Raw genomic sequence first — 12825 nt, 5'->3', positions numbered from 1 at the left:
TAATCCAAAATTGGATTTTCTCCCAGGTAGGGATGGTACTCATCCCAAACCACTTCCTAGGTGGGATGGAATAGTTGACATCTTGAACTTGAAGATGCCTATGTCTATGTTGCCATCAGGCAGGAAACACCTGAGGTCTGCCAGGACCACTACCAAGGTATTGCAATTTGATCCAACAGAAGTGATTAACTGGCAGGATCTTTGGGATACATTTATTTTGGCTTTTAGGCCCCTATTAGGTATCCACAGCCATACTCTCCAAGACCTCTTATCTTGGAGAACTCTAGCTAAAAGCAAACAAATTAAATTCTCTGCACACCAAGAATTTAATGTCTTCCAGTTTTAAGTTTTTTCAGCCATTTTCAACTTACTCACATTCCAAACTGGGGCATTCTTAAACCATTATTAGTGATGAAAGCAACATTTCATCTTCCCCTGCATAGATAAATAAAAATCTCAGTTATCATAGTTGAAGAATGTTGAAGAGAATGGAACAAATCAGCCTAAAAAATTAGCAGGAAAATAATTGATATACATCACCACAGAAAATACATGCTGGAAAACTACCTCACTTGAGCTGATCTCCACACCATGTAGCTTTTCACCTACAACACTTCCTCCTGTGGGTGGGCCTCCCAAGTGTTACTTCCTTCTTTCAGTTACATCTCTTAGAAAGGATAATGACTGTGTGGTGGGGGAAGAGTAATTTTACCTCATATAGAAGATAGAACGAAGGCCCTTTGCAAATTGCAGACTGTTCAATTTTAAGACCTTTTAGCTAATTGCAGATGAACCTGTTTCTCCAGAGTTGAGGTGCTCTAAAAGCCTGCTTCTGAACACCGGAAGTGATGCTCCCCCCTTTCTCTCCTGTTTTAATAGATGACTTTAGCAAAACCAGGTTAGGGAACAGCTACATGCACAATGTAAACCAGCAGAAGAGGCTCAGGGATCAGGTAGGGACAGGGAGCTCTGCATGGTCAGAGCAATAAAATCTTTGGATTAGTGTAACGAAAAGTAATGCATCTGGCTATGCCTCTAAGGAGTCTGGGATTCAGTGCAAAATGCTAAGCATATGGAAGCCTGTAGGTCAGGTATGGGAGATGCTTATGTTCATTAGTGCTGGTTTTTGCATTTGTGTATGACTTTCCTGTTCATTGAGAGCAGCTCAGAAAGAGATTTTTTAGAAAAGTAAGCCACACATCCCCCACTAACTATATTCTCATTTTAAAAATGGCAATCTGGTATCCCTAGATTCGTGTCCTAGTCTTTTTTTTGGAGGGATAGTAAATCTGATGAAAATTTATTTTCTTTCATACTATTCAACTGAGATTTATGATTAAATGCAGATTATTGCTTACTCTTACCAAATGCGGGCATAATTTGTTATACTCATAATTGGATTTGGGATTATACTGAAATTTCAATGGACCGTACTAGAACTCAAATCTTGTATTTTCACAGAAAACAAACTCATACTTTATGAAAACCCCAGTAGACCCCACTCTAAATTCAGGTCAGGAAATGCTATTTCACCCTATGAGCATGCTGAGAACTGCTGCAATTAGACAATGAACATGTAGTTCAGCACTTATACAAGATATAAGAATGGAGATGCGTTACTTCAAACTCTGTAGATAAAAGTTGCTTATTGGCTTACAAATGCTGAAACAAATCCAAGACACTTTCTTTGCATGACTTTGGTCAGTTGGTGCATTATGCAGCAAACAACTTGGTTGTGTCCTGTGTGATACTATTGAATGACAAGTTTAACAGGATTTTCTCTCCCCATCTATCTTGTCTAAAGCTGTTGTCCTTAATCCAGCTACTGAGAAGATTATGGCCTACATATTTGAAAACCACAGGGTCCACACTTTATGAGGCTTGTGCAGGACTTGACCATATTTCTGCTGTACAAAAGTGAAATAAGTTATTCTCTAGAAAAACAAATGCATGTAAACTTAGCTACTGCTACCTTCTGATTTGTTTTTATGAAGCTTGAGAGAGAACTGATGGTCCTGTTTTCCAAATCCACAAACTGATTTTACTTTAATCTTGTGAATTATCCAGCTCTGTTTCTTTTCCTCAGTCTCTTTTTTCCACAGGTTTTTAAGCTGATTTATTCTAAATATGTTAAAAGTAACCTGTAAAGGACTTTTTAAAATGGATTTTCAGTATTTTTTGATGAAGAAAACTTGAAGTGCTGATCTTCAGACCGAGAATGATGGAATGTCTTGATTTTGCTACAGCATCACTCAGGAGTGTGAAAGACAACCATAACGGACAGGGTTTTGACTTTAAACAAATGTTTCTCTAGCATAATGATGTCTATCAAGAAGAGGCTTTAATTCAAAGAAAAATATGGATGAGAAGTAAGTGCTTTTTTTTTTCCTTTAAGATATGTTGGAGCTCTTTAGCATTGTACAGGTTAATATATGACATGATACTGAAGTATTAAGGTTAAAGCTGTCCATTAATGACCGGTAATGAATATTCAGTTTTCTCTCCATATATGGGAATAGGAAAAAAAAATGGAATGAAAATTCACTGTAAGAATGACATTAATCAGTCATTAAGAATATCCTTTATTGATATGACCTGAAAAATATATCACATGCCACCAAAGTATTTAAACCACTTAAGATATTCTACACAGTTATAATAAAATCAGTAACAGAATGTTTACAAATACTTTCTCAATGAACATAAACACTTCTGAGCATTTACACATTTTACTGGAGCACTGGAAAAATGAATCCCCATCTTTTAACTTGCTCTGCATAATTTCAGATACATGGAATCACATGTCCACAGACACCTCTTCCCATTACTCCAAAATCAAAGTTTACAAGGCAGCTATGTTTTCTGATACTGAAGGTCTCAGTCTGATTGCATGACTAGACTGTCCCAGGGAGCGTGCCCTGGCAGAAAGGTCTGCTCTTTCAGATCCCACTGTTCCACAAGTGTCTGATGATTTATAACATGTTAGAAAGAAAACCTGCCTCAAATGCAGTCAAGGGACTCTTCCCATACTTTTCAAGGGTGCCAGGATCAAGGGTGCCTTCGTTTCAACATGCCATATCAACAAACATACTATAAAAACTCTTTGGAAAAGGCATATTTTCTCCATTTGGAGAATGTAGTGATGAGAAATGAGGGCAAGCCCTATGATTACCACCTATAAGTACTGGTTGGAAATGTATTACTTCCAAAAGCAAAATCCCCCTTTAATAGTTACTAAAGAATATCCTTTCCCCTTTTTTAATATACCTAGTGCAAACTGATTAATGCCCTAAGCAAAAATTCAAGTGCAGTCTTTGCATTCCTCAGCACAGAAAAGCTAAAAACTAACAAAGCATGGAATAACGTCATCAGAAAACACATGAGAGACAAGGTTGCTTTGGTGCATCAAACTGCACGTGTTATCAGGTCATCATCAGCACAGGCTACATTTGGAGACTCTGGGTATCAGTTCAGGAACTTCTGCTTGAACACAATTTCTAACTCTGTTAGTCTCATCCATTTCTACACATTCTAGTCTCTGCTACTCCCAAGACAGTACATCTGAGAGTTCATGTATGAGAGTTCAAGCTGCAGTGTTGAAAAAGAAGTCATAATTGAGTTTTGGCTTTTATACTAATTGAAAATATTGAAAAAATTAAAAAATAGTGAAATTAATTGAAGAAATTAAAGAATAGTATGTTGAAAAAAGTGACTGTGGGTATCCTGTATCAGCTGTATAAATTATAGTATTTAAGTGTTGCATGTAAGTGCTGCAATCCCAACTGGATCTGTGACTTAAAGAACACATTTAGAACCTTATTTTGAATTGAGCTTTGATTCAGATTTTCTTTATCTTCAAATACTGATAGTTAATGTCTAATTAATGAGTTGCTTGCAAGAAAAAGACAAACATCTACTGTTATTTTTGAAACTTGTAGCAGATGCAGAAAGATGAGTTAATATGTTGATGCAAAATTGCTCTTGTATAATTGAAGAAAACTGCTTATATGTAACCAGAAAGTACTGAAGTGGTATGAAAATATATAAAAATCTAAATACAAAATATCTTGTTCATTTAGTAAAAAATTCCAGAGAAAATGTGATATCAGTGAAACTTGTCTTAAATGACCAATAAAAAATGCTGCTTAAATGGAGTATCTTATTAGAATTATTTCTAACAGAAAATAAGCGTGACTGAACTAAGTATGTTTAGGGATAAATACTAGACAAGCTCAAGAGAGAGAACTTCCTCAAACCCTGTTTTGTTGTTTAAGCTTAATTGGTCCAGGTTTTTTTAATGGTGACTATGTTGTGTGCTGATGGGTGTCTTCTAATCAATCTTTTTAGTTTTCCTGTAGTGCAGGATTGTGGCTGTGACCCAGATGTTGAGAATGAGCATGGTTATGAAACGGATGAGTACTAAAAGGGAAAAAAAACACCTTGTAAGCATAAAAAAAAAAAAAAGCTGTCATTTTCAGAAGACAAATTGTTTTGTAAACTTTTGCCGGTGTACAAATTGGCTGGTTCCCATTCCGCAACTCATTGCAACTAACTGATCTAAATTACCATGTTCAGGAACCCAGAAATTCTCAGAGTAAATTCAGTGGGCACATTTTTCTTAAGAAGGGAGAAACAGTGGAGAAGTGCATAGCAGAAAAGAGCATTTAGCATTTGTCGGGTGACAGCTGAAAATAATACACCACAGTATCTTTAATTCTTTTGGTACAAAACCTGCAGAGTAGCACAAGTTTGAGGAGTCTCATTTAAATTTATATTTACACCCAACATGAAACTCAGAGTTGCAACTCATGTCCTTTATACTTGCATGTGTTATTCATAATAGAAAGATTAGTCTGTAATACCATCTGTTAAGCTCTGACTTCAGGGATACAGGAAATATTTTATATTGTCAGATTTTAATGAGAGAAAATCTGACAACTCAGTAAAAAGTGTTGTTTGCTCGCTATCTTGATTAACTTTCAGAATTTTTTAAAACCAAAATAAGCATAGTATCTCTACCTGTGAGACTGCAATTTGTAGCATAAATATATCTACTATCCATTTGGCAAATAGAGCATTCACAATGTACACAAAATGTCCTTTCAGAAGTGACCTTCGACAGTTTTAGCAACCAAGATAAATATGACAAAAGTGTTAAGTTTTAGAAGTTGACTAGAATCATTTTCCTTTAATGCTGCTCTATCAGTGTTTGCTGCCATCTCTTTCACGTTCCAAAGTATACTGTGCTATAATATTTCAAAGAATAGCTTTAACCAGAGCCAGCTTTGCTTTCAAGGGTTTCAGTTTCCCTGGCACTTTTAGACAGCGTTTTTCTCCCTTTTGTCCCCTCAATATACCTCTCCTCCTGGTTATCAGCACAAGCATGCAGCTGTGTGTGAACTGGACTCAAAAACTGACCTAGATTAAATTTCTGTGTATGCTTTGCCATTTTTTTGGTGTTCCAGTTAACTGAATACAAGCTCGTATTCTGGTGCAGAGAAAGCAGCAAGCACGGGAATGGAAATGAGCAATTGAAAAAGGGACTTCCTTTTCCAGTGAAAGAGCCATCTTAAATGCTTATAAAACTAGACCCTTATTGTGCTGCAGAGGGCTGCTTTAAAAAAAAATTCCATTCAAATGATGCTTCTGCTGAAATACCAGCTTTGAACTAGAACAAAGATCCACCAGATAAAGTACGATGTGATTTTGTTACTGTCCTTACATCCACTAAATCATGATTTTGAACCATATACTGAAAAATCTGCTGAACTCCTTAGCTCCATCAGTTTTGTCAGGATCACTCTTTTTCATAGGATGGTAAGAAGCTGTTAAATAGCTTTGCTTTATAATGAAATTATCTGCTAATTATATGTTTTAGGTCAGTTTGGGGTGAGTTTTCTACTAGCTTGCTCTATCACTTTCACCCCACTATAAACTTCTTTCTAAATGCCCTGTCTAAAACTATTTATACTAGCTGACTTTTAAACAGTTTTATAGAAGATTTTTTTTAATGCACAAACCCTAGAATGAAAAAAGGAACCACTTATTATTTGGAAAAGCTACTACTCACTTATTATAGATGTATTAAGATTATTGTATTTTAATTTTCTAAATGGATTAGTGTATTTAAATGTAAAAGATTTTTTAACACTTTATTCTGGTATTTTCCTAATTAAGTAAATCTTGTAGTGCTTCTTCCTTTTTAAAAGAAATTATGGCTTCTGAACCACTGTATCAACGTATGACAAGTTTAAGCAGATTTTCTTCTTTTGTTTTCCTCAGATGTCTTACTCATTTGTAATCCTGTGCTACTTTTTAGCAGTAACCCCTTTCCTCACCGTATTAAACCTTGTTTCATAATTTGTTCTTCTGAGAACAGAAACTGCTTTATGAAACAGTTACTACCTTGGCAGCTGTTATCTTGGAAAGGCAGACAATTTCATACTTTACTCACCTATAAGATCATTCGTAGTCATTAAAGTTGTAATTATTCTTGCTGTAAATTGAAGGAATTGTGATTAGTGGACTAGATATGACATGTTTATATTTAAAAAAATGATGAAGTATCTATTTTGCGATGGAGGATAATCTTGCATGAAAATATACCTTATATAAACATACCCATTTTTAGTATGTCTACTCTTCAGTATTTTAGCCTGAGTCCAAGCTCTCAAACCTGAGTGACGCTGTATTAAGGGTATTTTTTTAATTGCAAAAAAATCACTGATAGAGTTAGAATTTTTATATATATTATATATTTTATGTATTTCACTAGGTGGGATGTGGTGAGTGTTTACTGCTCTCTTTCTGTTCAATCCTTCCTTCAGCAGTTAGTACTAGGCTACACCCACAATCAAGTTGCCATGACTTAGCATCGTAAATGTAAATGTTCACATGCATGCTGTTAGGCTTCTGCAAATATGAGGAAATCAGCTTCCCTACACACAGCAAATGATATCTAAATGTTATGTTTTCATATCTGTGGCAGGCTAAAATCATTTACAAAGATTATTACTATTGTTCAGCTGACATAGCACAACTTCTAATTGTTGACTTAAAACCATTTGTTTCACAAAGGAATAGATCCAACAGCAATACACTTTATTTAAGAATGTTTTAAACAAGTATTGTGAATACAACAAGGGCACTTCTGCTGGAGAGCTGTAGAAGTGTTCATGCTGACCACCAGGTAATTAACCAAACACATACATCAGCTGCACTAATTACTGCTCTCAATACATTCTTAAATTCACCCTGCTGAGCAAAGTATTTGCACACAGTCGTAAAGTTAGAGGTATTTAGCATTAAGCATGTATTTGTTAGTAGCTGCTTTTCAGAATCAGCATTGTCTACATAACTAAAAAATTTAGTACCTTTTCATGCTGGATCATTGATAATTTTATTAAATCCTAGAATTTTGAGATCTTTTCTTCATAAAGGCACTCTCAATTTTTTCATCTTTATTGGACAACATGCAATAATGGTCAAAGGAACCTAAGTCAAATATTGAGCTGATGGCAAAGATAAAACTTGATTTCAAGAGACTAGGTGGTGTCTTAGTCTCACAGAACCACAGAATAGTTGAGGTTGGAAGCAACCTCTGGAGATCAGCTGGTCCAACCCCCTGTTCAAGCAGGGTTGGCTAGAACAGGTTGCCCAGGACTGTGTCCCATCAGGTTTTGAATATCTCCAAGGAAGGAGACTCCACAACCTCTCCGGGCAGCCTGTTCCAGTAGTCAGTCACCCTCACAGTGAAGAACTCTTGTCTTATGTTCAGATGGAATTTCCTGTATTTCAATTTGTGCCCATTGCCTCTCATCCTGTCACTGAGCACCACTGCGAAGAGTCTGGCTCCATCTTCTTTACTCTGTCCTATCAGGTATTTATACACATTGATAAGATCCCCCCTGAGTCTTGTTTATTCAAGGCTGAACAATTCCAGGTCTCTCAGCCTCTCCTCATATGACAGATGCTCCAGTCCCTTCGTCATCTTTGTGGCCCTTTGTTGGACTTGCTCCAGTATATCCATGTCTTCCTTGTACTGGGGAGCCCAGCACTGGACACAGCACTCCACCAGGGCTGAGTAGAGGGGATGGATCACCTCCCTCAACCTGCTGGCAATGCTCTGCCTAATGCAGCCTGGGATACCATTGGTCACCTTTGCCACAAAGGCATATTGCTGGCTCAACTTGGAGTTCACCAGAACCCCCAGGTCTTCTGTACAATACTGCTTTCCAGCAGGTCAGCCCCCAGGCTGTACTGGGGCATGAGGTTATTCCTCCCCAGGTGCAAGACTCAGCACTTCCCTTTGTTGAACTTTATGATGTTCCTCTCTGCGCATTTCTCCAGTCTGTTGAGGTCCCACTGAATGGCAGCACAGCGCTCTGGTGTATCAGCTACTCCTCCCAGTTTTGTATCATCTGCAAACTTGCTAAGGGTGTATTTGCTCCCATCATCCAGGTCATTAATAAAGATATTAAACAGTATTGAACCCAGTATTGACCCCAGGGAACACCACTAGTGACTGGCCTCCCCCTGGACTTTGTGCCACTGATTACAACCCTTTGGGCCTGGCAGTTCAGCCAGTTTTCAATCTACCTCACTGTCTACTTATCTAGCCTGTAGTTCACCAGCTTGTCTATGAGGATGTTATGGGAGGGACAGTGTCGAGAACCTTACTAAAATCAAGATAAACAACATCCACTGCTCTCCCCTCTTCCACCAAGCCAGTCGTCTCATTGTAGGAGGCTATCAGGTTGGTTAAGCACAATTTCCCCTTTGCAAATGCATGCTGATTACTCCTGATCGCCTTCCTGTCCTTCACTTTTCTGGAAATAGTATCCAGGGTTATTTACTCCACCACCTTCCCAGGGATCGAGGTGAAGATGTCCAGCCTGTAGTTTCCTGGATCTTCCTTATTGCCCTTCTTGAGGAGAGAAGTGACATTTGCTCTCTTCCAGTTCTCAGGAACCTCACCGGATCACCAAGACCTTTCAAAGATGATTGAGAGTGGCCCTGCAATGACATTAGCCAGCTCCCTCAGCATTCACGGATGAATCCTGTCAGGGCCTATAGACTTGTGTATGCCCAGTTTGTTTAAGTGTTCCGTAACCTGATCTTCCGCCATGGAAGGTAAGTCTTCATTGCTCCAGGCTTCCCCTTAGGTCTTAGGGTCTTGAGATTCCTGAGGGCTGGTCTTACCGGCAAAGGCTGAGGAGAAGAAGGCATTGAGTACCTCTGCCTTTTGTGTGTCCTTTGCCACTAGGGCCGCTGCCCCATTTAGCAGTGGGCTCAGTAGTCAGTATGGAAAACTACATTAGGCAAGATTTTTATCTGTGGCTTAGCAAAGACCTATTGACACAGGCATTTGGAGCAGAAATGGTTTTATAAAATGAAAACTCAATGCTTTGCACCAAATTGCCCATAGCTTACTTGCACAGGTATATGCAGACATACTCCAGGTCAAGGCGCTCACTTGTCCAGAATCTTTTGTCTGCCAGAGACACTGCAGCTGAGCAAGCTTACTTGCTGCACTGATTAGCGTGCACAAATTCTGCAAAGCATATAAAAAGAGAGAAAAAAACCTCTGTCTCCACCATTGTATTATCTGAGTGTTTAGCTTATGGTTAACTGTTAGGATGCACTTTACTAAAAATTAGGAATAGCTTTTTCATTTAAAATAGAAAAAACACTTTTTCAATTTTTTGTAACCCAAGCATTACAGCTCCCTATTAAGGAACTGTGAGGCAAAAAATTTAAGTTGCCAGAAACCAGTGACTGAGTTCTGAGGTACTGCTCAGAAAGAAGTTCAAAGAGCACAACAATTACTACTGTTGGCAAAGGCTTGATAGAAGCAACTACAATATGAGATGCAAAGTAATAACTCCCCCCCAACCTGCTACATAAAACTGTTTACAAAAGTTAGCTGAAATGAGACTGATCTAGTCTAAACAGAAAGGTTGATTCATACCATCTGTTACCATTCTGTCTGGCAAACAAAACAATAAAAGAATGAGAAAACCGACAAGAATGTGTGTAAAATGAGTCCAATTGGTGGGGAAAAAATGAAGGGAAAAGGACTATTTGACCTGTCATCCTTTTAAGGGAGATTTTGCAAAGGCAGTGGGTAGAAAGTGGAGAGGATCTCCACATGGGACTTTGCGCCGTGCCTGGATTTCCCCTGCAAGTAAGGATCAGTATTAGGCTTAGAAACTTTTATCCCCATTTGTATTATCTTTTCCAGTAGAAACTGCAGTTCATCTCAATTAACTTTCTCTCTTCTCATAAAAAGGGCGAAGACCATCTTTAATACTACATAGGACATTATCAGACGATAATTTTCTCGCAAAATTCTACAACTTAAAGGAAAAAAGGTCTTGTGAAATATTTAACACTCTCCATTTCAAATACTTTGACTGATACTCTCTTCTTTTCCTCTCATGTTAAAGATTTATTAATGGGGATTATGGAATTAGACCTAAAGAGACTAGCATCTCTTTTTTCAACATCTTAAACCTCTGCTAGTTTTAACACTAGACAGTGACAAGGTCATGCCAACAATTATAACACTCTCAACTTGCTACAATTAACACAATTATACCTCAGGGTTTTTTGCACAGAGTCTGTGTTGCAAGTGCTATGTTTTCAAGCTTCACACAGAAGTGAGAGAAACAGCTATATTTGAAAACTGGTTGGTTGTTCTGAAAGCTAACCTAAATGATGAATTCTTTCAAGGACAAATATAAGGGAAGTTGTTCACTAATAAAGACTTTCAGAAAGAATGATTTCATACATGGACATAATTTCAAGTAATCAAGTAACACTTACCATGGCCAGGTCTATTACCCACTTCTGCAGGGTCAGCATGTACCACCCCCCCACAAATCTTAAGTAATGTTAAGTTTCACAGCACTGAAAATTGTAGGGTACCCAAGCTCTCAAAACTGGCTGGGAATTAGTTTTTTCTAACATCTGGAAATAATCTTATTGAAACTTTATACACAGACCATACAATCTGGATAAAACAAATTAAGCACTGGCTGAAACAGTAAATGCTCCTATTCCACACACTGTCTTTGGCTGAACGGCATGTGGAGTTTCTTAAGACCTGCTCCAAAGCACAAGGCTTGAGATTTAAGCCCAAATTCTATTGTTTTAAAAAACAGCTACTGTGTTCATCATAGCAAGTATAATCTGCATGGGTAGGAGTCAAAGAAAGATGCTTCATCATTTCCAAACTGCATTTCTAGCAAGGATGTAAATTAAGAGTTGGTCTTACTCCTCATCTGTTGTTGGTCTCCCAGAACATAGTTACATACTATGATAAAAGGAATCAGCATGTGAATGCAGAATGAATGTTGAGGGATGGCTGAATATAATTTACAATGGTACTACAAAGCAAATAATGACATAACTATACAAAGAACTACCAAACAAGCTACATAAACAGATATTGCCAGATCTGAAAGGATACGTGACTGTGTAGAGCAAAGCTTGTTTCATGTTTCCACTGAAATGCAGAATAAACAAAAAGAGAATGACATCTGAAATAAATAAAAGATCGCTTGTTACGGAAGGGAGATAAAGGGCCCAAATACAATTCTAGACAGAAGGAAGTAGCTCCGCTGAGCACCATGCCTAGGGAAGCTGGTTTCTTACAGGTTTGTCTTTCAAATTTGACTGATGTCCAATACACTGCAAGCACCAAAATGAGGCTTTTCCCAGTTTGGAGCATTTATAAGGTTTCTCTCCCACATGTAATCACTGGATAAAGAATTCATGGATAAAGAATGAGTTTACACTGCAGCCCCACTGTAGGTGGGGGGAGCAGGGGAGGGATTTATTAGACCTTTCTCCTCCACCTGACCATCTATTTTCATAAAACGTATAGGAGGAATTCAATTATATTTCAGATGTTCATTTCCCCTCCACCCACCCCAACCCCAGTTAGGACTGGTCAGTGGATTCACATTACTATAGTGGAGTACGGTACACACACACAGAGCCTTGGAGTGTTGAATGAGCCCTGTTTTATTTCCAAAACTGGCTTAAAAATATTACCTTGTGCAATGATGATAGGATATTCCAGGTAAGTCTGCAGAGGGTAACCATAATAAATCTGGTACTTCAGAAACACAAGGAAGCTGAACAGAAAGACACAAAACAGTGTCACTGCACAAAGGGACAGGACAGCTCTTGAAAACTTCTTTTTCTCCTTTTAAAATATCTTTTAGTTGTGCCAAAAGGCTCCAGGCAGGTACAGGTCCTGCTGTCAAACTGATCAAAGAAATATGAATACAAAGTGCCAGCCCTGATGATTCTGCAGTCTATTTCTGTTACACCCAATTTGAATAAAATGTTGGGAGCTGCCCACACTTCTTGTCAAGGTCTTTGTGGCACATTCTTAAAGGCACCATTTTATCAATTATAACTGACGAGAAAGAAGTAAAGGCTTCCAGATCTAGGAGCTACCTTCTCTTTGCAGTCTTCTTTGGTACCTCTGGAATAGCTCTGATCTCTCTGTTTATGTATGCAATTCTATCTATAAATTAAGTAAGTTTTTACAGGAGCAGAAAACATCTTCCAAGCCATCCAGACTACACTGCTCTAACATTGCCCAGTGTAGCTATACCAAGCTGACTGAGAGTGTTTTTAACTGTACCAAACAATGGCAATTCTTTTTTTCTGCTATAATAACATTCAAAAGAAATCAAACTTTTATCACGTATTCTTTACCTGTCTGAGCCTAAACTTTCATACAAGTCCATGGAGATAGACAGAAACTCCAAAGCTGCAGGGTTTGCAGAGAAAACAAAAAGTACTCAT

At 38.0% G+C, this 12825-nt stretch overlaps 1 protein-coding gene across 1 annotated transcript in view; it reads right to left on the bottom strand.

Moving 5' to 3' along the window:
* SLC66A3 (solute carrier family 66 member 3) overlaps positions 1-12825 on the bottom strand; it is a 14885-nt gene continuing 2060 nt past the window's right edge. The window contains exons 2-7 of the mRNA XM_067294293.1: positions 12061-12143; positions 11474-11543; positions 10828-10885; positions 9433-9553; positions 6455-6496; positions 1-4419 (exon numbers count right to left, since the gene is read on the bottom strand). Of these exons, the coding sequence (XP_067150394.1) occupies positions 4331-4419; positions 6455-6496; positions 9433-9553; positions 10828-10885; positions 11474-11543; positions 12061-12143 (463 nt within the window). The 3' untranslated portion in view covers positions 1-4330. The remainder of the gene's footprint in view (positions 4420-6454; positions 6497-9432; positions 9554-10827; positions 10886-11473; positions 11544-12060; positions 12144-12825) is intronic.

Source organism: Apteryx mantelli, chromosome 3 (assembly GCF_036417845.1).
Source record: "Apteryx mantelli isolate bAptMan1 chromosome 3, bAptMan1.hap1, whole genome shotgun sequence".
Lineage (NCBI taxonomy): Eukaryota > Metazoa > Chordata > Aves > Apterygiformes > Apterygidae > Apteryx > Apteryx mantelli.
The sequence above is the reverse complement of the archived record's forward strand: the minus strand, read 5'-3'. Positions and strand labels throughout refer to the sequence as shown.